Source organism: Plutella xylostella, chromosome 27, assembly GCF_932276165.1.
Source record: "Plutella xylostella chromosome 27, ilPluXylo3.1, whole genome shotgun sequence".
NCBI lineage: Eukaryota > Metazoa > Arthropoda > Insecta > Lepidoptera > Plutellidae > Plutella > Plutella xylostella.
This window is the reverse complement of record NC_064007.1, coordinates 3851798-3876955: the sequence shown is the minus strand read 5'-3', so window position 1 is coordinate 3876955 and position 25158 is coordinate 3851798. Positions and strand designations below refer to the sequence as shown.

Below are 25158 nucleotides of genomic sequence, written 5' to 3'. Positions count from 1 at the left end.
CGTTTTTATACAACAATGATTACTTAAGTATTTTTAATACACACTATGGTTATACGATGAACCAAAAAGGCAGATTTCAGGCTATAATTGATAGATTTACACTATTCAACTTAGTTTCTGGTGTTAAAGAAATTGGGAAAAATATATTTACATAATAAACGTGAATAAATCAATAACGAACAGAAATAGCAAATATTGCAGTCAAAATATTTAAAATAAGGAATAAAAATATGCAATTATACTTTATCAGTAAATAACGAGTAGCTCAATAAAAGCTTCAGAAAATGGCATTTAAAATCACTTAACAATTAGATATTTGATTGCTACAAAATATATATTCTCTTAAAAATAATATGTAAATGACTGACAAAAAAATTACAGAAGATAATAAAAACCAACCAATCAGAATCTGATTTGTTAGATAATGCACGAAGTAGGCAGTTATGTAATGAAGAAAGTAAAAAAAATATATTAAATTGATATAAAAGCATAAAATGTATGTATCAGTCATTCACCTAACTTTTAAAACAATAGATCAATGCCATATTGTATTTGCCCTGGTTTCGGCTCACATAGGCACAGACTGATGCAGACAACATTTTTAAATGTCAAACAAACCCATCATATCGATTGGCTATGCAGCAGCTGTATAATTGTTATCGTAACATTGATCTATTTATTTATACGGTTTATACCCATGTACTTTTAGCAACAGTTCACAATAATTATAATGATTAAATTCTAAGGCTTTCATGGGGTCAACGACATTACATTTAGTACCGTATTCAATATACTCAACTAACACCTAACACATCAAAATTCAACAAACTTTAGACCTTATTCATAATTTAAAATGATTTTATTCGATGATATCCAGTATCATAAAATATTCTCATCTAGTTATAAGACAGATATTTTTCTATATTTTAAGAAGGTATTAAAAACTATTCCTACCATACCATACTATCCAGGCTAACATTTAGAATGTGAATAAGAGCTAATACAACACGACACCCTTGCGCTACGCACATCTAACATTTAGACGCTGTAAAAATATCTACAAGTGCAAACGTCGCTAGGCGACGATCCTAACGACTCTAGTTTTCCTTCGAGATCATTTTTTCTTGACAGTGGAGCTGCTGGCACAAGAACTGGCCCGAGTCTGGACGCCATCTTTCTTTAAAATGCCCATTCCGAAAGCCGGACACTTCTTTCTCAGCGCCTTAATCTTGTACAGTTTGTTTCCTTGCGAGTTTGTGGTCTCCTCGTAGTTTTCGGGCGTGACGTCAGCTGTTATTATCGAGTTTGTGAGACAGTCCATGGGTTCTGGGCTGCTTGAGTTGTCGCGTTTTCGCCGGAACCTAAACGGCGCTTCGAGCGAGTCAGCTGAGATATTCGTGATGTTAGTATCAGAGGAGGACAGGTCTTGGTTCGAGCCTAAACCAATCTTCACGGGTAAATTGCTTTTCGGTAGCTTCTTCCGCGAGTTGGAATTCGACCGAACGATCAACTTCTTTCGTGTGTTTATATTAGCAGGGGTTTTGTTCCCTTGCATAGTTTTCAAATTAGGTTCGGAGGGAAGACGGTTTTTGCCGTTCAAATGACAGTTTTCAGTCAAGGCTGACAGAGTCGAAGTCACTTTAGTATGTGTCGGCGACGTGTTGGTATCTGCCGTTGTATTTTTGAGGTTATTCTTTCTGGTTATCGTTTTTAGTGGACTACTATGTGTGTAGGCTAGGGTAGGTCTGGCTAGATTAGCTCTTTGTCCGTGGAAGCTGTTTTTGGCGGACAGTTGCGATTTAGCAACGGCTATTTTGCTGGTGGAATTGGCGCTTCGGGTCGGCGGGAAGGTGGATGTTTTGGACGCGTAGTGGCTCTTTAAGGTCGTGTTGAGGATCCGAGGTTGCGGCTTGAGGTTAGTGTTGGCTGCGTTGCGTATGTTGTTGGTGGGCAGCATGTACGTGTGTTTGGGCGTGAAGGGGCGCGCGGGGGCTCGCTTGGTGGCCGCCACGTTGTTCTCGGAGTCCACTCGGTCGTTCGCGTTTAGGGCGTTTGCGTTGTCCAACTGGAATGAAAAGGTTAGAAGTTTTAAGGTGACTGTAGAGGTGGTGAAGTTAGTTACATGGGATCGTATTTAGGAAAATTGGAAGGGATTGGCAAATGTGAGTAAAAAAGTGAAAAGCGGGCGGTTTATTAAAGTCGTAGTTTCGTAAATGTTTAAGTACATCTTTCAACTGGGAACACCCAAATATTCCGAAAAACTTTTTTCCGAATTTGAAAACACCGAATATGTAATTTACGAAATATTGCAATACCGATTTTTTAAAATGCCGAATTCTAAAAATCACTTACATTATAATTTCGAATATTATATTCACGAAGATTTGTTATTACGATTTTCAAATACACGAACGTTAAAAAATACGATTACTTAAGCATACGAAAAATAAAATACCGATTTATTATAATCACGAAAAATTCAAATCCCGATCAAAAATGTGATAATTCGTGATTTTGACAAAAAAACCATAAACGTCTTAAAAACCTTAGACCCAAAACCTAAAGATAGGTGCGACGACGAGCAAAGCGAGGAGGAGCGTGTTAGGTGCACATAGATATCGAAAAACAAAGCGGAGCGCAGCGAAGCGGAGCGGAGCGTTTCAAATATAGAGCAAAACAATTGCTCGGAATTATGGTGTTTAACCTTAAAAACCTTAGGACCTAAACCTAAAGATAGGTGCGACGACGAGCAAAGCGAGGAGGAGCGTGTTAGGTGCACATAGATATTGAAAAACAAAGCGGAGCGCAGCGAAGCGGAGCGAAGCGTTTCAAATATAGAGTTAAAATATTGTAAATAGAAAACTATTTGTAGTAGGACCTAAATCTAAAGATAGGTGCGACGACGAGCAAAGCGAGGAGGAGCGTGTTAGGTGCACATAGATATCGAAAAACAAAGCGGAGCGCAGCGAAGCGGAGCGGAGCGTCTCAAATAATATAGCTTAAAAAGTATTGTTAAATTGTATACGGATTATGCTGTTAATAAACACACTATTCTTAATAACTATTTCTTGTCAACTAAGATACATTCGGGAATTTGTATTTTCGGAATAATAAAACTTCGGGATTCGTAATTTTAACAATTCGATATAATAAAAAGTCGTACTTTTAAAACATCGAAATAATAATATTCGGAAAATTGACTTTCGTCATTTTAATAAATATGTTGTTTGAAATTTCGTTTATTAACTATTCGTGATTTTTGTTATTCGGAAACTTAAAATTCGGGATTGTGAATTATTCGGAATTATGAAATTCGTAATTTTAAAAATCGTTATTTTCATATTCGTAAAAAAGTAATTCGGATTTATGTAGTGTACCCCTTTCAACTACATTTAAGATTACCGAGCATATACATTTGCGTTCGCATAAGTTAGGAAAACTTAATAATGCTTTGTGTAATGGTAATAAACATACATTTGCGTTCTTATAAAACAGTGTTTTTCAACCTGTGGGTCGCGACCCCCTGGGGGGTCGCGAAGCTTCGGTAGGGGGGTCGCCAGAAGTCGAAAAAACAGGGTACTTTAGTAAAAAAACCCAATAAAGACGATTAATATTTATTTAATAAACAGATTAAATAAATATACCATTTTGCTCCATCATTGCAAGTTAGATGGATTTTTACAGCAAACTACTAATAAATCGGGTCAAAATCTTGTAGTTTTCCAGGGAAATATTTCGTCGAAATAACTCGAATCAGCTATCTGGCATTCGAAATGGTGACTAGTGGGCAAAATCATGAGCAAATTTACCCGTGGTTACTGATGAAACAATGCTAAGTATATAGATATTTTTAGTTGTAGCTGAGAACTTGTGCAGTCAAATCGGGTAATTTTGATGGAATTGGCTGAAACTTAACCACAGGTTGTTCTTACAGTTTTCAAGGAGTTTTCTGATTGGTCATTTCTCGGTTTAATGCAATATAATAATTTCAAAAATACCTGCGGCAATGTACTAGATCTAGTATTTTCGAATTTAGTCCTGGATATAAGTAAGCCAAATAGCTCGATAGTCGTTGAGGATCGTTTTCATCCAGCTATTGAAATAGATTTGAAAGACATTGGTCTCCAGCATATGCAACATACGAAATCTTTTAAATTGTGCTTTAGAAAAGGAAATTATAATGCCATAAATGACATAATAGCAGATTTTGATTGTTCGACACTGTATGAGGGCACAGTAGATGATGCACTGTCAGCACTGTATTCGTGTATTAATGAAGCCATTGATAAACATGTACCAAAACAAATTATGGGGGGGAGACATCAATACCCAATATGGTTTACACGGGCGCTAATTAATATGATCAAAGAAAAAAATAAGTATCACAGGCTATGGAAAAAGTATAAAAATCCTCTCGATTATAATGTTTTTGCCCTTCTCCGCACAAGACAAAAGTCTTTGCAAGAAGAATGCTACCTAAATTATATAAAATTAGCTCAAGATGGGATAAAAACGAATCCCAAACTTTTTTGGTCTTACGTAAAATCAAAGCGAAAAGGTACATCCAGCTACCCTAAGGATATGACTTATAATAATAACACCCTAAAAAATGAACAAGACACCTGCAATGCCTTTAATGAATTCTTTGCCAGTATGTTTAGATTGCCAGCTGACTCATATCCTGACACTACTTTGGTAGATCCTCCCTATAACTCAGTTACGAGTGACATAGTAGTCACCCGCGACGAAATACTGCGTCTGCTACGTAGTCTCGACAAAACAAAGGGCCCTGGTAGTGATGGCATTCCACCAGTTCTAGTGGTTAACTGTGCCGACACGCTAGCCGAGCCATTAACAATTATTTTGAACAGATCGTTTCGTGAAGGGGTGGTACCAACAGCATGGAAACTAGCCGATATCGTACCGATTCATAAAAAAGGTTCCAAAATACCGGTAGAGCATTATAGACCCATATCTGTACTAAATGTTTTCAGTAAAGTGATGGAAAAAGTGGTCCATAAACGTGTATACAACAACATTTCGTTGAACATTCCATGTGAACAACATGGTTTTGTCAAGTGTAAATCGACCACTACAAATTTAGCAGTATTTACAAATTCGGTGCTAAGGGATATGGACAAGGGAGGACAAGTAGACGTCATTTATACCGACTTTGAAAAGGCGTTTGATCGAGTCGATCATACGATCTTACTAAATAAAATAGAGACATTGGGAATCTGCGGCAATCTACTGCGCTGGACCGAATCATACATAAAGAACCGCAACCAAGCTGTTAGAATAGGCAACTGTAGATCAGGTGTAATTCATGTGCCATCAGGCGTCCCACAAGGGTCTATTTTGGGACCACTTCTTTATGTAGCATATTTATATGATATCGGACTATGTTTTAAAAATTCGAAATTTCTTCTATACGCCGATGATAAAAAGGTTTACAAGAAAGTTGCATCAATTGAAGACTGCGAACTACTTCAGGAGGACCTGAATCGTCTATCAGTATATTATTATAAGAACAGAATTAACGTGAATGCCGATAAATGCACCTACATTAGTTTTACTAGGAAAACGACACCTGTTTCATATTCTTACTCCCTAAATAATGTTCCACTGAAAAGAGTGTATGTGATGCGAGATCTGGGTGTGTTATTGGACCCCAAACTAACTTTCCACGACCACATTGAAAGCATAGTCAATAAGGCATTTAAAAGTCTCGGTTTCATATTGAGAGTCAGTAAGCCATTTAAGGACATTAACTGTGTTTATGTTTTATACCTTGCCTACGTTAGAAGTGTCCTAGAATATTGTTGCTCTGTCTGGAACCCACAATACACCATTTATATGGATATGATTGAGCGCATTCAAAAAAGATTTATATACCATATTAATTATAGATCTGGACTGCAGGATGATTATGAGTCTTCTTGTTCTCGCCTAAAATTTATGACCTTAAAGGATCGTCGTATAGTTTTGGACATGAAACTACTATATAATGTATGTCATGGCATTGTGGACTGCCCTGAACTCGTAAACATAATGTTATCCCTGAATACACCATCCACCCGCACACGTCATACTCGCAAAGCCCTTTTCCACATACCTTTAGTGCATACAAACTACGCAAGTAACTCCATAAGTTGCCGACTACCTAAAACTTATAATAAACAGTTCTCAGACTTTGACATTTTTCATTTAACGCAAATGAGCTTTGTAAATAGAATAAGGGAATGGTTTTTCGCCAAGGACAGTTATTGATTTACAATTAAAAAAATTAAGAATTAGCCTCCGAATTTAGATTTTTGGTAACTTTACGTCTTTTTTTTCTTATTTTTTTTTAAATGACATGCTGGTGACTTTTGTGTTTAATATACACGAGTCAACTTTAAATGAATTTTTGTTTATGTTTTGTTGCTTGTAATTTTTAATTGCTTGTAAACTTTTGTAATTTTTTGTGTGACTGTATTGTAATGTAACCTAAATTTTGCATGTATTTTTTATACTTTATTTTCTGTCTGATGTAATTGTGATTCGTTTGTATAATGTAAGTCCGTAATTGGCCTATGTAAGGCTTATATAATACCTAAGCTATTATTTTGTCTTGTGCTGTGGATTTTGTGAAATAAATAAATAAATAAATAAAAAAGGTTTCAGTTCCTGTAAGTCCCAGCGTATAGCAGCGCCGCCCCTGAAATTCTTCAAGATGTTTCTTGGGTATTTCGGGGTAGTTTTTTTTCAATTTAGGTGGTTTTCTGTTGAAAACGTCGTTTCATCGTTTACTCTTTTATATAAAAACAATATAAAACAATAGTTGCCTTTTGACACACCCAAATGAAATTTATTGAAATGTAGATTTTTATCTATGACTTACAATACTCTGTCAGCTTCGGGAACAAAGCTACTGTTTTTCAGGCAGAAGCTGCCAGCCTACTTGACGGAGCTACACAAATAAAAGACACAAAAAATAGCAATATCTGCTTCTACACAGACAGTATGGCTATTTTAGGTGCCTTAGGCAGAACTGTAACAAAATCTAAATTAATTTTAGAATGTCACAGAACACTGGAAAACCTAAGCATTTCAAATAATGTAACAGTACAGTGGATTAAAAGTCATAACGACAACATAGGAAATTGCGAGGCTGACCGACTAGCAAGAATGGGATCAAATACCCTACCAATAGGGCCAGAACCATTTATTAGTTTGTCATCAAAGGCAATAAGGCAAGTTCTCACCGATAAAACACTATCTGAACACAATCAGGAGTGGAAAAATCGTGTAGATTGCAGACAAACTAAAGCGTTTATTGTATCACACAACCATAAACTTACACGCTACTTACTCAACCTGTCCCGTAGTAATATATCATTAATGGTAGGATTAATAACAGGACATTGTTGCGTGAATAAACACTTATATACCAGAGGTAACTCAACTAGTCCCTTATGTAGGACATGTAAGGAAGTAGATGAGACGGTTGAACACATTCTGTTAGCTTGTCCACCTACTACAGAAACAAGATTATCTATTCTTGGACCAACAGAGCGCCTACCTCAGCTATTACAACACCCAGGCCTGCTACTCCAGTTTACTCGGGAGCTAGGCTGGCTGAGCTGAAATCAAGGGGATATGTACAAAGGTTCCACTCGAGAGAGCCACGTACAGGAACTTCACCCCCTATGAGAATAGAATAGAATAGAATAGATCTATGACTTATTGGTACATTTTTGGTGTCGCCTAATCCTAGTAAGCGAAAGTTTGTGAGTATGTATGTATGTTTCTTCTTCACGTCAAAACGGCCGAACCGATTTTAACGAAGCTATGGAGTTAGCTGACACCTTGGATTAACATAGGCTACTTTTTATCGCGGTATCCCTACGGGAAACCTTTTTAAGGCGGAGCGAAGCTCGCGGGAATAGCCAGTTTACTCATAATTTACTTAAGTTGGAAATAATTGTCTTTGATATCACAGATTTCAATAAAGAAGGACACATTTTTGCATCAATTTGCGAGGGTCAAGGGGGGGTCGCGAAAATTTTTTTTTATACCAGGGGGGTCGCACCATGAAAAAGGTTGAAAAACACTGTTATAAAATATATATTAAACTTAATAATGTTTTGTGTAATTCTTATAAAATAATATACAAGCTCACCTTCTCACTCTTCCCGCTCAGTATAGCATTCAGCGACACGGGTTTCTCCTCCCGGGGCAGCGTGGAGTAGATGCCTCGAGTGAACAGCGGCACCGCCAGCCCGTGGCGCCGCCGGTGCGCCTCGCCCTCCGACAACATGCGGGACTCTATACTGGGGGGTAGACGTTGTAGGGGTTAAGAAGACTGTAACTAGACCTTAGGGTGACCATAACTCACCGACACCACAGTAGACACTAGGAAACACATTAGACACTACTGACCCCAGTAGACACCAGGGACTAGAGTAGACACGAGGGACCCCAGTAGACACGAGGGTCACAGTAGACACTAGGCACCACAGTAGACACTAGGGTCACAATAGACACTAGGGACCACAGTAGATAACAGCAACCACAGTACACACTACTGACCCCAGTAGACACTAGGGACCACAGTAGACACTAGGGGCCTGATGATGAAAATGAAACCCTGCTTCTTATTGCGGTGACAACAAGAGCTACACTAGAGCATGGTGAAAAACAAAGGTTTGGCCAGTCAAATATGCCTTTTTTGTATACCATCAAAACCTACACAGTGCCTTTTTGCAGATTGGTCCTTCATTCCTGACATATTTCGCTAGCTGATTACTACTCACTTCTCCAGGAACCACTGCTGGTGTCCGATGACGGAGCCGGGGCGGCACACCCGCAGCCACGCCACCGCCTGCCGCGCGGTAAACGCGTGATGCTTCATCAGGTAGCACGCGATGAGGGTCCCCGTGCGGCCGAGCCCCGCTGAAAAGGAGAGCAGATTTTCATCACGTTAGAAAACTTTTAGACTTGTCTATTTCGTAATGACAAATGTTTTTAGAGAGGCTATGAATCGGGACTTACTCATAGAAATGTTTAAATACTTAAAAGGTTTGCTAGTCATGTAAGTACACCTAGATTAAGAGAAAAGTATTTTTTGTCAAATACCCCCGATATTCAACACTAAAAGTCGGATAACTTTTTAATAGCTGCAACGATTTTTTATAAAATATGGCTAACAACAGCCGGGGTAACGTTACATATCACCCTAAAAAAAAAAAAAACACACGTTTGACACATTCTACCTCGAAATAGACGTAAAAATGAGCCTTCTGTGAAAAATATGCATCACAACTCCATTTCAAACCCTTCTACCCACCCATCAACACACTCACCTTTACAGTGCACATAAAGTTGTACATAAGCTCACCTTTACAGTGCACGGCGACGGCCTGCCTGGCGCGCTCGCACACGCGCAGGAAGCGCGCCACGATGAGCTCGCTGGGCGCGGACCCGTCCACGAAGAACAGCTCGCGGTGCTCGAACCCGTGCGCGGAGAACTGACGCGCCTCGTATGACTTCTTGTTCAGTCTGTGGACGGAATTTGGCGGTTTAAATACAGCTATAAAGTCATAAAAACGGAAATGATATGAATGAAATGGATCCTAACATATAGTTTAAGTTAGACTAACACAGTAGACAGTACAGAGTAGGGACCACAGTAGATACTAGAGGCTACAGTAGATACTAGGGGCCGCAGTAGAGAGTAGGGGCCACAATATACACTAGAGGCTACAGAAGATACTAGGGATCGCAGTAGACACGAGACCACAGTAGACACTAGGGACCACAGTATACACGAGAGTCCACAGTAGATACAAGGGACCACGGTAGACACTAGGGACCACAGTAGACACTAGGGACCTCAGTAGACACAAGTTACCACAGTAGACACTAGGGTCTCCATACCTCACGACAGCAGACACGCCGTGCTCGCGGAAGTACTGGTGGTAGTGCTCGGGGATGTGCAGCGGGTACCCGCAGTAGACACTAGGGACAACAGTAGACACCAGGGTCTCATACCTGACGACAGTAGACACGCCGTGCTCGCGGAAGTACTGGTGGTAGTGCTCGGGGCTGTGCAGCGGGTAGCCGCGGTCCAGCCGGGACCGGTGGTGCGGCCCGGAGAACGCCAGCATCTTGCCCGGGATTATCCAGTTCAGGTCGCCGTTTTCCACTTTCTGGAATAGCAGGGTTAGGATTTTAGGTTATGAAAAGTAAATTAACAGCTATCCTATCAATTAAAAGTGTTAATAATGGATGAGCTATGTATGCCAATTGTTTATTTTATGTTAGGAATGCCTTATCAACGCAAACGGTGAAAACATACATAAGTAAGCATAGTAAAACGCTAACTACTAAGCTAAGCTAAAAACTAAAATAAGAATTAAGCTACGACAAAACACTTTTTACGTTAGTTACAGTGGATACCGGAATTACCAATAGTTTATCAACAACCCACCTCATAAAACAAATAATGCTCCGCATCGAAATGCTCAAAGTCAAAGAACCCCGCATCATGAGCCACCTTGATGGCACTCAGCACGTCCAGCAGCGAGATGTCGAACAGCGGCGGCCCGCCCGACGCGTCGCGGAAATTGAGCGGCGTCCAGTCGGCGCTGGCTGTGAGCGCCGAGTGAACTGTCGTGGGGCAGCCGCCGAGGTAGATTATCTGGAGGATGGACGTCGGGGTTTACAATACAATACAATACACTTTATTTGCACCAAGAACAAAAATTACAAAAAAACAAAACTTAAAAATAAAACAGTACAAAGAGGCGGCCTTATTGCTTATAGCAATCTCTACCAGACGACCTTTAGATGGATGGTTTATTTAATTTTAATACTTTATTGTAAAAAAGCATAGGTAAGTAAAATAAAAGATTAAGATAATTCAACTAAACTAGTTTAAAAGGGCGGACTTATCGGCTAAACACATCTCGATCTCTTCCAGCCAACACTGCTGTGGTTTGTGAATAAGATGATAGATTATGTTGGTTGGTTAGGTCGTGTGGGTTGTCAAATTTGACTTTAAATCAATCATTCATCGCATCATCAAAAGGATAACAACACCATTTTTTTTGAGGTGATATTTACATTAAACGACCATAAAGCCGAGCGTCCACTGCTTGCTAAACAAAGTTAGTTCGCATAGTTGAGCCGCCAGTGGACGCTCGGCGTAAGAAAAATAAGAACAAGGTTTGCAAAATTGGTAAAGTAAGCCTACAGGGGGTTACCAAGGGCTAACCAATAAATACTAATAAAACGTACATGATCCAATCTCTTAAATAATAATCCAATCACAATTCCAATTTACTTGGAGACATGAGACATCTATCGAAGATACATAAGTAATATGCTGAATACATGTCGTGATCAAAAGATATTACAAAGGTACACACCACAGTGTAATAAATAAATAAATGAAATTAGGTAAAGCAACTAAACCTACATAATACTCACAAGCAATGAAAAAGTTCCATAGCGTGACATGTCGGCCGCCAATGGCCGGTGGAACGTTTTCATTGCTCGTGAGTGTATATTTGTTACATTCTTAATTCCATTTAAATTCTCATCTTCTTACAGAGTTAAAAGATTAGCCAGTCAGATAAGTTGTCAGTCGCTGTACCTAGTTAAGTAAGTATATTATGTATTATTAGGTACACTTAATACGACACTCGGGAAGGCTCCTTTCGTGCAAAGGTCGCATAAGTTGAATAGTATTATAGTATTTTATTGATAGTATTTCTTTGTTTATGCATATCATGGCATTTAAATTCAAAAGAATATAAAAACATTCAATTAAAATTCAACTTGATGGCTTTGAGCTCCCATGCTTTTACTGCAGTTTGCATATAATATTATGCATTATCTATATACCTATATAAAAACGAATTCTTAAATTCGTGTTCGTAGACATGCGAGTGAAATCAAATCTGCGAAGCCCATATGATATCGTATGCAAATTGATCCGCCAGCAATACGCCGAAATAACATAACCTTTACCATCATTTGTATGTCAATCTGATACATATTGCTATTATATTAGATTTCCAGAGTTCTGGGAAAGAATCCATGGTCTGTTTGTTCGTGAGGCCATCAGACGCCAAAGAAAAGGGACGCTTATAAATTTATAACATACACAGGTCACGTTCAGGGATCAACATTATTTCGGAATCACTGGAAAAAATCGCCTCAAATGGAAATCATAAATAGGGGGGTTTCTGTCTAAATTCTTGTACCATAAGTATAATGTAATGCCTTCGTTGTCCGAAAACACTTGGCTCACAAGTGTAACTACACGTTACGAGTAGTGCACCAGGCGTAGGCGTACCTATTCTCAAGCATACAGATCTGTTTACATATTACGAATAGCCCAACTGTCTCATCGTGTAAACCCCGCTTAAACCATGTTTGTAGGTCGGATATCTCCACCCGCGGGCGGTAATCTCTTTTTATTGGATTACGACCGACGGCGGTGGCTGCTTATAAAATATGTAGGTACTATATTATACATTGGCCCCGCAACATAGGTTTTGTTTAATCCTAAAGTGTGCGTCAGGGTGGATTTCTATACGATTGCGTATGTTACGATTTACGATGGTTGTTTTTTTTTAACTTATGTTGTCCCGGCCAGGATATTAACATAGGATATTTTTTAAGTCACAGCAAGTGTATATATTTATAAGTAGGTTGCTTCTTTTTGGTCTGGACAAATATAAAAATTCGCATGTTCACTGACACGAAAGAAGAAGTAGGTACCGTGCTATCAAGAAGCCGAATATAGGACATTGGCCCTATAGTGGTCGGTGGTCGCCGACCTAACTCCCCCTGGTGGAAACATAATGCATATGCGTTTGCACATGTACCTCTATAATGTGATGTCGTAGTGATGTTTCTTTTGGTCTGGACAAATATAAAAATTCGCATGTTCACTGACACGAAAGAAGAAGTAGGTACCGTGCTATCAAGAAGCCGAATATAGGACATTGGCCCTATAGTGGTCGGTGGTCGCCGACCTAACTCCCCCTGGTGGAAACATAATGCATATGCGTTTGCACATGTACCTCTATAATGTGATGTCGTAGTGATTTTTCTCCTAGCTGAGTCAAAATAAGGTACTAGATAGGCATTTCAAAAGTTATAAACTCATTTGTTATCATCGTCACGGTTTATTGCCCGCAACTTTAGATTCTTGTATACTTTCGCCAAAATTTTACGACGAAGCAATGGATTTTATGGCTACTTTACAAATAAAAGGCCGTAATAATTCAATCTTGTAGCATAAATACGTATTTACTTCGGAATTACATGTAGTTTGTAGAAGGGTAAGTGGAGGAAGCACGCATTTCGTGAATATTATTATACCTATTGCTGTTTAATTTAAACGTAGGTAGTTATTTGAAAATAATTAAATGTTGTAAATTTTTTCAAAAACATTTTAATGACTTTATAACAACGCAAATATTATACAAGTACGGAAATATCATAATGTTGTTGGGCATCTTGTATGAATTTTAAGGGTCAATTCAGACGTACCACAACCACACCACAGCCACAACCACACCACAACCACGCGGTGTGGTCGGGCGTATATTTTGTATTGACAATGAATAATCCAATTCACACGTACCACATTTCGCCGTTGTCATCGACCACCTGTGTAATACGACCACATCGCAATCACATCGCAACCACATCGCAACGGCAACGCCGCCACGCGGCGGCGGCACCGCGGCAACCTGTTCTCCGTATTAACTGCATACGACCACGTGGGTACCACATCGCAAAGACAGCGACAACACAACCACATCGACATTTTGTCGCTGCCACAACGCAACTGCAAAGCCGCTGTCACACAATTCACACGCAACCACAGCTTGACCACATTTTGTCGCTGAGACGTGGTGTGGTTGTGGTACGTGTGAAATGACGCTAAACAAAGATACATAATACGTAAAACTTATTAAAATAACACCCTTCTTTTTTCGTCGGGGGATAAAATATAATATTTTAATAGATATACCTACCTACATATAGGTAATATCAATTCAAGGCACAAAGCTACGTTAAAAGTTTAAGCCAAAAAAGCTAGGAACTTTAAAACCAGCAGCAATAAAGCAGTCACTTTTTTTAAGCGACATTTATTTGCATTCGAGTGAAAGCATTCGTATAAAAGAAGTCTTAAATCTTTATGTCTTAAGAATAGTTTCCGAGAGGCACTGCTCAGAAAGACAGTGTTTTTTTACAAATAATTAAAATCTTGGCATGTAGGAAGATAACATTTTGAAACCTGTACATCTGAACACATCCAAATAGATAGGAGATATACATCCTACGGGTTGACTGGCAGAAAATGCTTTTAGCATTAAGTCCACCCTTTGTACCTTTATTTGTGATATTTGTACAATAAAGTGTTAAATAAATATACAGGCTGATTCTGGAGACATGAGCAGCAGTACTACATACTGTATAGTTACAGTTAAAAATTCTATCACTTTTTTACTGTTTACCATCAAAGCATAGGAATACATTAAATTTCGACGACAATAGATTTAAACTCGATTTGTTAGTGCAAGACGCGCCCCAAGGATCTGAGTTAAAAGATCAGATCAGTAGTAAAAGACACATAAACTGTCTCGCAGTGAGATCGATATCCCGATACTCGAAGGCTGTCTTCAGTACAGATATTGGATCACTGATGGGGTCATGCACAAGAATACGATACACAATAGGTATACTTACCAACATATTATATAATATGTAGGTATTTCTTGGGGACGGTATAGGCACTTAGATTGACTATGTAATAAATGGTCGACTTAACAACCTCTTTACTAAACTTTGGGTGTATGAAGAAAGAAATGCGACCCATATCTCCTAAAAGGACTATGTCAGACCAAAAAGGTATTATTTCTGCAGATAAAGAAACTATATGTATAAAAATGGCGGACATTACATACCATGATATAAAAGTGTATGTAATTTATGTAGGTCGTGAATAGTAAAGCCATCTTCATATTGTTCTTTATCGACGAGCTTTATAATAAGATAGAACAATTAAAGATTCAGCGGCCGCGACACGGGTTCGTTATCGACGTCGACCACCAATCACAGCGTCGTATTTATGGCGAATCGCGATATAGTGGTGTTTATCTGCGTCGATAACGATCCCGTGAAGCGGTAGCAGGCGACATACCTGATAGCTCCCGATGAGGTAGGCAGCATTCAACCTCAGCGTGTCCGTGTTACTCGTATAGAAGACTATCTTCTTCTTAGGGTTTTCCTCCAACTCCTTGTTTAGCTTCACGCAAAACTGGTACAAATGGCACAGGTGATAAGGTCCGAAGTCGAAGTAGAAGTTCTCGTAGACTATTTCGTCTTCTATGTGGAAGTATTTGCTGTTGCGAGTCGCTTTCGGCTTGTACCCCGTCTTGAGCGTCGCGAAGTACAGGCGATCTGGGGAGAAGATGAAGGGATTTAATATTAAGAGCTTAGAATATCAAAGCTTGCCCACAAATTATTATCTATACAGTAAAACTATAATGTCGTGAAAACGGAAGTGGATCCTAACTAATTGTTTAAGATCGTATTTAATCGATCTATCATATTTATTAAAGGACAAATCCGTTAAAATTCTAAAAATATTTAAAAGTGAGGAAATAACTGATGATCATAAAAAGTCTTAGCAAAATCGCACTCTTTGATGTCAGGACTTTGAAAAGAAAGAAAGAAAAGATACATTTATTACTACTTTGCGTATTGTTAATTTTGCAACAAGGTTCAAATTGACTTTTTAACACACGAGTTAAGACTCTTTACGACAGTCAAATGTTAACATTATCACAACGTTAATACCTTTTAAACCTTTTTTAAACCTATTTTGAAGTGTCAAAAAAGTCTAATAAATTCGGGGGTAGGATTTTAAAATTCATTCCAATTCCAATTTTAGAAATCAATTTTTTTAAATTTATTAGAACCAGAAATTACGTTTTTATAACTCAATAACTTAATCATTTTTAACACTCGTATTTCATTAACATTGCCGATTCACAGAGCAACGACATATCACCGTGAATGTTAAATGTAATGTGTGCAAATGTGAATTATGAAGTGTGAAATGTGTATGACAAGTGCATGCATGTTAAGTGCAATATGTGACAGTTTTTTTAATCATAGGTATTAATTATTGTTATTAGCATACTACATACGGCAAAAGTTCCTATGTAACGCGTAAGGAATTAAGACGTGTGTGTTATGTGCAGAAAACATGTGGACACTTCGCAGCGTGTTTTGAAACTATACAAGGCCAGAACGCACACATAGTGTACTAGCACTGTATAGTTTCAAGTGAAAAAAAATATTATTTGACTTGAAAATATACACGATTTGTGCGTACTAATCGCGTATACTTTCAAGTTGGGAATTACTGAATCGTTCTTGAAAATATACATTGCTATTACGCACATTGCTTTATTCGCGTACTTGTCGCATATAATTTGTACCTACATGCTGATTCTGATTTGCTTAACTATTTCGGTAAATGTACATGACTACAATTTACTTTATCTGCCTGTCATACTTATAGAACGTTAATAAATAAAGATGAACAAGCTCTAATTTGATTGATAAATTGATATTTATAGCAATCATACTTGCAAGTTACTTACTTATATCTTAATATTTATATGAATTAATAGTAATACACTCACGAGCAATGAAAAAGTTCCAGTGACAATAGCTCGTCGGCAATATTAAAATACATTTAACAGCGCATCAAAATATTATTATAACCAACTAAAAACGTACATTTTGATCAAATTCTAAATTAAATGTTTAAAAAATTGGGGTAATTTGGTTTTGACTTTTTGCTACTTCGAATTATTTATTGCTTGTGATTGTAGTAGGTATTACCCTATTACAAACCTATTTTTATCAAGTTTTGAATTCACCATAATTGTCTTTTATGAATTGTTCTACAACCTCTTCTCTTTTAATATTTACAACAGTTCTACAGTTTAATTTAAATCAATTTACTTTTTAACTGTACGATGTAATCAAAAAACGCGTTAAGAAAACAATGCCAAGTGCGGAATAATGATGCAATGTTTAGAAAGCAATAGACTAATTACTATTTCGCATGAAAGAAAGAGAGAGCAACAATTCAAAAGGGCTACCTGGTAACTAATCATGTATAGTTTCAAGTGCTCGCATTGCCGCTTGGCACTTGAAAATATACACGATTAGTACGCAGTGGTAACTGCTACAGTATATTTTCAAGCCATAATTTTGGCCCAACTTACTTGAAAATATACGCGATTAGTGCGTAATGGCCTTGTATACTTTCAAGTAAATAATGGCACCATTTTAATTTGAAAATATACGCGAGCAGTCCCAACCTCTGCGTTCTGGCCTTGTATAGTTTCAAAACACGCCACTTCGCACCAGTACCTACTGCAACTCAAGATTACTTATGAAATACTGATCTAAACATATTAATAATATTTTTTTATAGTACATATATGTATGTAACTATAACCTCAAGAGTCCAATTTTAATCTTAATCTAAATACCATACGAAAGAGTATACTCAAAGTTAAATAGCTGCACACATCTAAACTATGTTTACTTATACAGCCTCAAATCGGTTAATAGCAGGACACCACTCAATTACTTTAATCGGTAGTCGTAAAATTATCTGTTGATACGATCTCAGCTAATTTACTGTGCGGATAAAATCTTTAGTGACAATTTTGCGCTGGTAATTTCTCGATAGATTGGAAGTAGTTCGTGCTAACTTCTTCAATACGCTGCGAGTTCAGTTAAAACAGAATACATATATGTCAGAATACATATAGACGACCGAATGGCGTAGTGGTTAGTGACCTGACTACTGAGCCGATGGTCCCGGGTTCGATTCCCGGCTGGGGCAGATATTTGTTTAAACACAGATATTTGTTCTCGGGTCTTGGATGTGCCCGTAAAATGGCAATAGACCCGCCCCCTATTACATTGGGACTAACATAACACTCTGGCGAAAAGTGGGTGCAGCAATGCACCTCTGCCTACCCCGCAAGGGAGTACATTAGTACAAGGCGTGAGTGCGTGTTTTTTTTTTTATATATATGTTATTTTCTTGTGGACGTTAAATAAGTTTTTTTATACAAAGATGTGTCAATAAATACCATCAATGGGACTGCGTTAGTAAAGATCTAAGCTTCTATGTACATTAAGCAATGTATGAGAAAAGCAAATTCATATTGAATACAAGAACTTTTACACCTGCATTCCTCAAGTGCAATAGAAATCTCATTCTGTGTAAAACTTAGGTCTTCAGACCATCCTTCATTACGAGTTTCATAAAGATGGAAATAGATCAAGAACCCAATTCTATCCCAGTAGTACCTATTGTTCTCAACCACTTAGGCTACCAGTTCGCGAAACACTAGGTAGGTATACATACATACTAAAGGCCTCAACTTTACTTTAGAACCGTCTCATAACCAAACTTAACAAACAATAAAGTACTTAATAATATTATTGACGGTTTCTCAAATTGCCTAAATACAAAAGTGTATGTTGTACAGGTGTTTATAGTGGTGAGTACCTATAGGTAGCATAGAATAACAAGTACTGGTAGGTACATTGATTCCTTCGTGTTCGTGTGGTGATTGGCTGGCTCGAGTGGCGGCCGCGACTGTAATTACTGCCGTGTTTTACTTTACAAGTCGGTGAGGGCTGCACTATGGGTGTGGCCCAAGAATAGGGGATGGCGGTGTTTAACGTAAATTTCAATGAAACATGAAGCCGGGAATATTTCCTTCGACTTGGCTAATTTAGTATCGATTTAACTATCATAATTATGTATTTTTATTGGGTACACTACATAATTCCGAATTACTTTTTTACGAATATGAAAATAATGATTTTTAAAATTTCGAATTTCATAGTTCCGAATAATTCACAATCCCGAATTTTAAGTTTCCGAATAACGAAAATCACGAATAGTTTATAAACGAAATTTCAAACAACACATTTATTAAAATGACGAAAGTCAATTTTCCGAATATTATTATTTCGATGTTTCAAAAGTACGATTTTTTATTATATCGAATTGTTAAAATTACGAATCCCGAAGTTTTAATATTCCGAAAATACAAATTCCCGAATGTTTCTTAGTTAACACGAAATAGTTATATGAATAATGCAGCATAATGCGTATAAATCGAATCGCATCGAAAAACAATATTTTTTAAGCTATATTATGTGAAACGCTCCGCTCCGCTTCGCTGCGCTCCGCTTTGTTTTTCGATATCTATGTGCACCTAACACGCTCCTCCTCGCTTTGCTCGTCGTCGCACCTATCTTTAGGTTTGGGTCCTAAGGTTTTTAAGTTTAAACACCATAAAAATCCTAGCAATTGTTTTGCTCTAAATTTGAAACGCTCCGTTTCTCTGCGCTCCGCTTTGTTTTTCGATATCTATGTGCACCTAACACGCTCCTCCTCGCTTTGCTCGTCGTCGCACCTATCTTTAGGTTTAGGTCCTAAGGTTTTTAAGTTTAAACACCATAAAAATCCTAGCAATTGTTTTGCTCTATATTTGAAACGCTCCGCTCCGCTTCGCTGCGCTCCGCTTTGTTTTTCGATATCTATGTGCACCTAACACGCTCCTCCTCGCTTTGCTCGTCGTCGCACCTATCTTTAGGTTTAGGTCCTAAGGTTTTTAAGTTTAAACACCATAAAAATCCTAGCAATTGTTTTGCTCTATATTTGAAACGCTCCGCTCCGCTTCGCTGCGCTCCGCTTTGTTTTTCGATATCTATGTGCACCTAACACGCTTCTCCTCGCTTTGCTCGTCGTCGCACCTATCTTTTGGTTTTGGTTCTAAAGTTGTAAAGACGTTTATGTTTTTTGTCAAAATCACGAATTATCATATTTCCGATCGGGATTTGACTTTTTCGTGATTATAATAAATCGGTATTTTATTTTTCGTATATTATAATAATCGTATTTTTTTACATTCGTATATTTAACAATCGTAATAACAATATTCGTGATTATAATATTCGAAATTATAATTTTCGTGATTATTATAATTCGGTATTTAAAAAAATCGGTATTGCAATATTTCGTAAATTACATATTCGGGGTTATCAAATTCGGAAAAAAGTTTTTCGGAATATTTGGGTGTTCCCATTTTTATTAAATGATTAAACTTTTACTGTGCTACCACAAAAAACTTTAAACACCGTTTAACAAGTGTTTAAATCAAAATTTGACAGATTTTCTAGACGTTTGACAGCGCTAAACACCTGTTAAATACTGTCTAAGTTTTTGTGGTAAGGCCCTTATGTTTTTTTTATTTAAATTTTAAATAAACCCATCGTCATTGTTTGATTTCATTGTGACATTCATTAAGTGGTAGGTAATTTAAGCTGATTAGTTAAATAGGTATTATTGCTCGCTTGCCGGCTCCCTATACTACTAGAAGCTTTTTACGTAAAACCATCCATATATGATATAATATGCTCACACAAACCTCACACACATCTACTATATCTACCTGTTACGTAAACACACGACAATCCTTTATTAATTAACTGTGACACATTTCACAAACACATGAGCAGGTAGGTACTATGTAGTATGGCTGATTCTGGGGCTTAAAATAACATTAATAAAAAAAAAAATTACAACTTAAAAAAAACAGTATTCAGGCTACAAAAAATCAGCAACGCATTATTTTACATCCTTATAAGCCAGTAACAGCACACTGCTGGACATAGGCCTACTTTAAACGTACAGCCTTCCTCATCTTGCTGCCTCGTCATAAATATAAGCTGAATAAACAAAATAGTATTCCATTCTTAAATACAATAAACTTATGGATATTTTTGTGGCAATAATATAATTTTTCCGCGGCCGCCTGCGCCCGGGCCACCCCCCAAAGGGGATCTGCATGCTACTTACATAAGCCAAGGTCGAGCAACACCTCAAGCATCGTTATTGCAGGCTGAAAGGTGAACTTGGGGCTAAAAGCTATTTCTGACCCGAGAATTATGGGCGAGGCGCGGAAATAAAGGGTTATGTGTCTACATTTTGCGTCGGCTGCGACTTACATACTACCCCTGTATGTACGAATAAAATAAGCCTGTGTGCAGACAACACCACAACCGCGTTTTGTATTTACTTACTTATTTTTTTAAAGCTCAAATACTTTATTTTATACAAGGTCACATAGTCATATTTGGTTAATTAATCCATACAAAAAGACAAATATTAGTGTCAATTGAGATACCATGCTTGATCAGATGTGTGGGCTGGGAGATGACCATGTGCCACGGCCAAGCGACGGCCTTGGTTCTATTGAATGAGCATAGACACACAATAAGGCTCTATGTTATGTATTAATGTGTTGATCTGTGCAAATACAATAGTACAGGTTTTCATGTTAAGTCCCACTAGTAAAGCTTCAAGTGTAATGTTTGTATGTTTGGATTATAATTTATTTTGAGTGGTAAAAGTGTATCAATATGCATGTTTAATAGCTCAATTGGTAGGTAGTTTATAAAATTAATTTAGCTTACTTTTGGTAATATTTACTGGAAAATATTATATCATTTATTAATTATTACACTAAATCAAACACTATATTACGCATCAGTATTCATTCTGCATTAAACTTAATCAATCATAACTTCAAGGAAAGGAAATTAAAATGAGCCTCCTACACATTCTCAATACATAAAGGTAAAGTTCAGAATATGTAAATAACATAAAACTAAGCATTTACATACTTACAAACATGACCTTCATACTTTACGAGTGACATTTGATGGATGGTGCAGAATGGCAACACTATTATTATAGCAGTGTAATAGTGTTTGTGCAATTTGTGCAATACTATAAAGATACTTCCTTGTATAAATAATAAATATTCAAAATGGTAACCAAACATAACAGTTCCTTTGACGGTCGAATGGCGTAGTGGTTAGCTGGTTAGTGGCCCTGACTGCTATGCCGAAGGTCCCGGGTTCGATTCCCGGCTGGGGCAGATATTTGTTTAAAGACAGATATTTGTACTCGGGTCTTGGGTGTTGATATTTATATTTAGTATCTATCTATCTATGTATTTGTGTAGATATATCAGCTGTCCGACACCCATAACACAGGTTCTGTCTAGCTTGGGGTCGGATGGCCGTATGTGAGATGTCCCCAACTCCCCACATATTATTATTATTATTAGTTCCTTAAAATGTTGTGCATGCAGATAAAGAAACAATATAAACTGGCAGCTGTAATATTTAAAATAGGAGTGGGTCAATGTATTGCAAGGCCTACAAAAAATATGAGATAACATGTGAATCAAGCCTTCATTTTCAAGTTGTATTTTTTTTTCAGGCCAGTACAAATTATGTCTTAGCTGCAACTTCATCCAATGATCTTTAACAGATTAGGCAGTGTACTAACTACTACACTGTAGTATACACAATACATGGTTGCCCTACTACATGCTTAACTAATGATGAGTAAATCCAAGTTTAATTTACTGTGATGATGGAACTATTTGTGTGGGTTTTATCATGGTATTAAATGGCCTTTTGCTTCCTTTTGTGTATGAATAAATGATCATTTTTATGATGAAAACATGTATTTCTGGGAAATCATCTACTCAGTCATTTATTAATGTATGTAACTATAGACTCTTTTCTTGTGTTCAACCTTCGGAAATATTTAATAATAATTGTTTGCAAAAATTGGCATTCATGATCATATTCTTTCTAGATCTTGTTTATTTGTTATTCATAAATAATATTGAAGGGGTTCCCTACGAGTCTTCGAAACAATTTTTTTCGAATATGCATACATCGACAACCTTAAACCGAAGCTTTCATAGTGCGATGGCTTGTTTCTTTGAAGGTTTTTTTGTTCGACGTATCTTAACACCGAACATCTAACTAGGGCATATTGTTTCTCCAACGTTTCTTTGACCAATGTAACGATACTTCGAAAATTTTTGTACAACCGTCTAACAGTTAGAATTTCTTGTAGGTACAACATATATACAATTAAATTCATGTAAGTACAATAACAAAATCAGGTACCTATTTAAGTATGAATAACTTTATTTTTTATTTATTTTATTAGGAAAGCTAACAACATGTTACACGAATAGATAACTAATACATTAAAACAGGTATCTTAAAGCTAATGACAAGCTTTCACAGATAAATGTACAGTACCTACTTAGTAACATTAAAAAAAGCGCACTTAAGTTATCAAATCATACATATACACCTACTTAAATAATTTTGTATAAATTTTAAATGTGACTTTTAGATTTTTTATGTTTTGATTCTTTGAGATTTTGTTATTGTAAACAACATTTATATACAAGAATTTCATTGTATATAAGTTGTACCTACAAGAAATTCTAACTGTTAGACGGTTGTACAAAAATTTTCGAAGTATCGTTACATCGGACAAATAAACGTTGGAGAAACAATATACCGTAGTAAGAAGTTCGGTATTAAGATACGTCGAACAAAAAATCCTTCGAAGAAACAAGACATCGCACTATGAAAGCTTCGGTTTAAGGTTGTCGATGTATGCATATTCGAAAAAAATAGTTTCGAAGACTCGTAGGGAACCCATATTGAAGTAATTATGAAGCTTGACTATGTTGAGTGTTGTGCATCTCATTGGGGAAGTTTTTTTCCAGCAGTGCTGCTGTATAGTAGAGTACTCACCTTTTATGATCTCCGTAGAGGATATTATAACATCACTGTCGTCCATGATGATGCAAATATTACCGCAGTTTATTCAATTTTCTATTATATTATTCTCTTTGCATGTCTTCTTTAGTTGATTATCTTTTTCGAAGATAAATTCTGTTTTTTTTTCTGATGTAAACATCTGTAAATAAAGATAACAAGAATTATAGGAAATATTTTACAAAACTTCTATAGCTGTTAATGATATTGACCAATATAACATGTACAGTGTAAAGTGATATTCTTGTTGGATTGCCAAATTGAAACACATTTAAGAATGATCTATCCTTTAAAGGCAGGTTGTTTGGAAAGTGCTCTCGTTTAGATCTCACTAGTAAAAGTTTTTACAATAACTTCAGGTATTTTGTACAAATTTATAGTTTAAATAAATTAAAATTCTTACCAGAAGTTCGCCGTCGCGCTTCCGCGGCGAATAGCCTTGAGCATTTGCAACAAACACAATAGATTTCGCAAGTGATAATAATAACGTCATGTAAACATTGGATCGTAGATCGGAAATCACTGCACTTCTAACTAGATTTTCTGTCGAATATTCACTGTAATCTCACAATCTATCACACGGAACTTGAGGGTTATTGCGGGATCCTTCTAATTCAGATCTCATTGGTGATACTGCGAGCGCACATCCAAGCGTCGCCGCGTAGGTGTCTGTTTATTGGAGGCGTGGGATGGCTTCTTCGCTCTAGTGGAAGGTCATAACAACTAGCACTGAAAATTCAAAGCCTTAGCTCCACTATTAAAGAGTTTGCACTTCACTACATAGTGATATTCTTTCACAAAGCACCGAGTGTTATTTCTATAGGGAGGTGTGCATTCAAGTAAGACTATCAATAGATAACATGTAAACACAAGCACCGGGCGTGACTGTAGCACAAAGCAGTCGGTTGTGACGACGCAAGGTCGCGGATTAACTTCACAGCCCACAGCAGTGGAGCGAATTCAGCTATTTTATTCCATTTCGTGTACTACGCGTGACGTTCAACGCGCCCGGAGCCGTTGGAAACTCGTTTTCGTTTTGTCAAAGATAATTTTCCCGAGCTCCAGCGCCATCTGTCCTGTCAATTTTGACGTTTAAATTCTGGCATTTGGAATTTTTAGAACACTAGAAGTTAAAACTTCAATAGTATGAAGGAAGATCCAGAAATTGTCTATGAATTTTATTAGTACACAAAAATAACCCTAGATGTCGTATCAGTATTTTTTATTAGTACATAAAAATTACGCTAGATGTCATACATTATATTTTTTTATGACTCCACAAACAGATGGCGCTGCCGCTGGATGTATTTTATTTTTACAAGCAAGGATATCTTTTGTTTTATTAACCGTAACGGCGAATCAAGATGATGA

At 37.2% G+C, this 25158-nt stretch overlaps 1 protein-coding gene across 1 annotated transcript; it reads right to left on the bottom strand.

The window, feature by feature from the left end:
- Window positions 1–569: 569 nt before the first annotated feature.
- On the bottom strand, window positions 570–24960 carry LOC105392375 (dual specificity protein phosphatase CDC14A). The gene is made up of 9 exons (XM_038110120.2): window positions 24191–24960; window positions 23764–23929; window positions 15212–15471; window positions 10475–10684; window positions 10036–10193; window positions 9383–9543; window positions 8799–8937; window positions 8165–8315; window positions 570–2065 (listed from the first exon to the last, which is right to left on the bottom strand). Exons 2-9 carry the CDS (start codon window positions 23807–23809, stop codon window positions 1115–1117), a joined length of 2076 nt encoding a protein of 691 aa, XP_037966048.2. The 5' UTR covers window positions 23810–23929; window positions 24191–24960; the 3' UTR covers window positions 570–1114.
- Window positions 24961–25158: the final 198 nt, after the last annotated feature.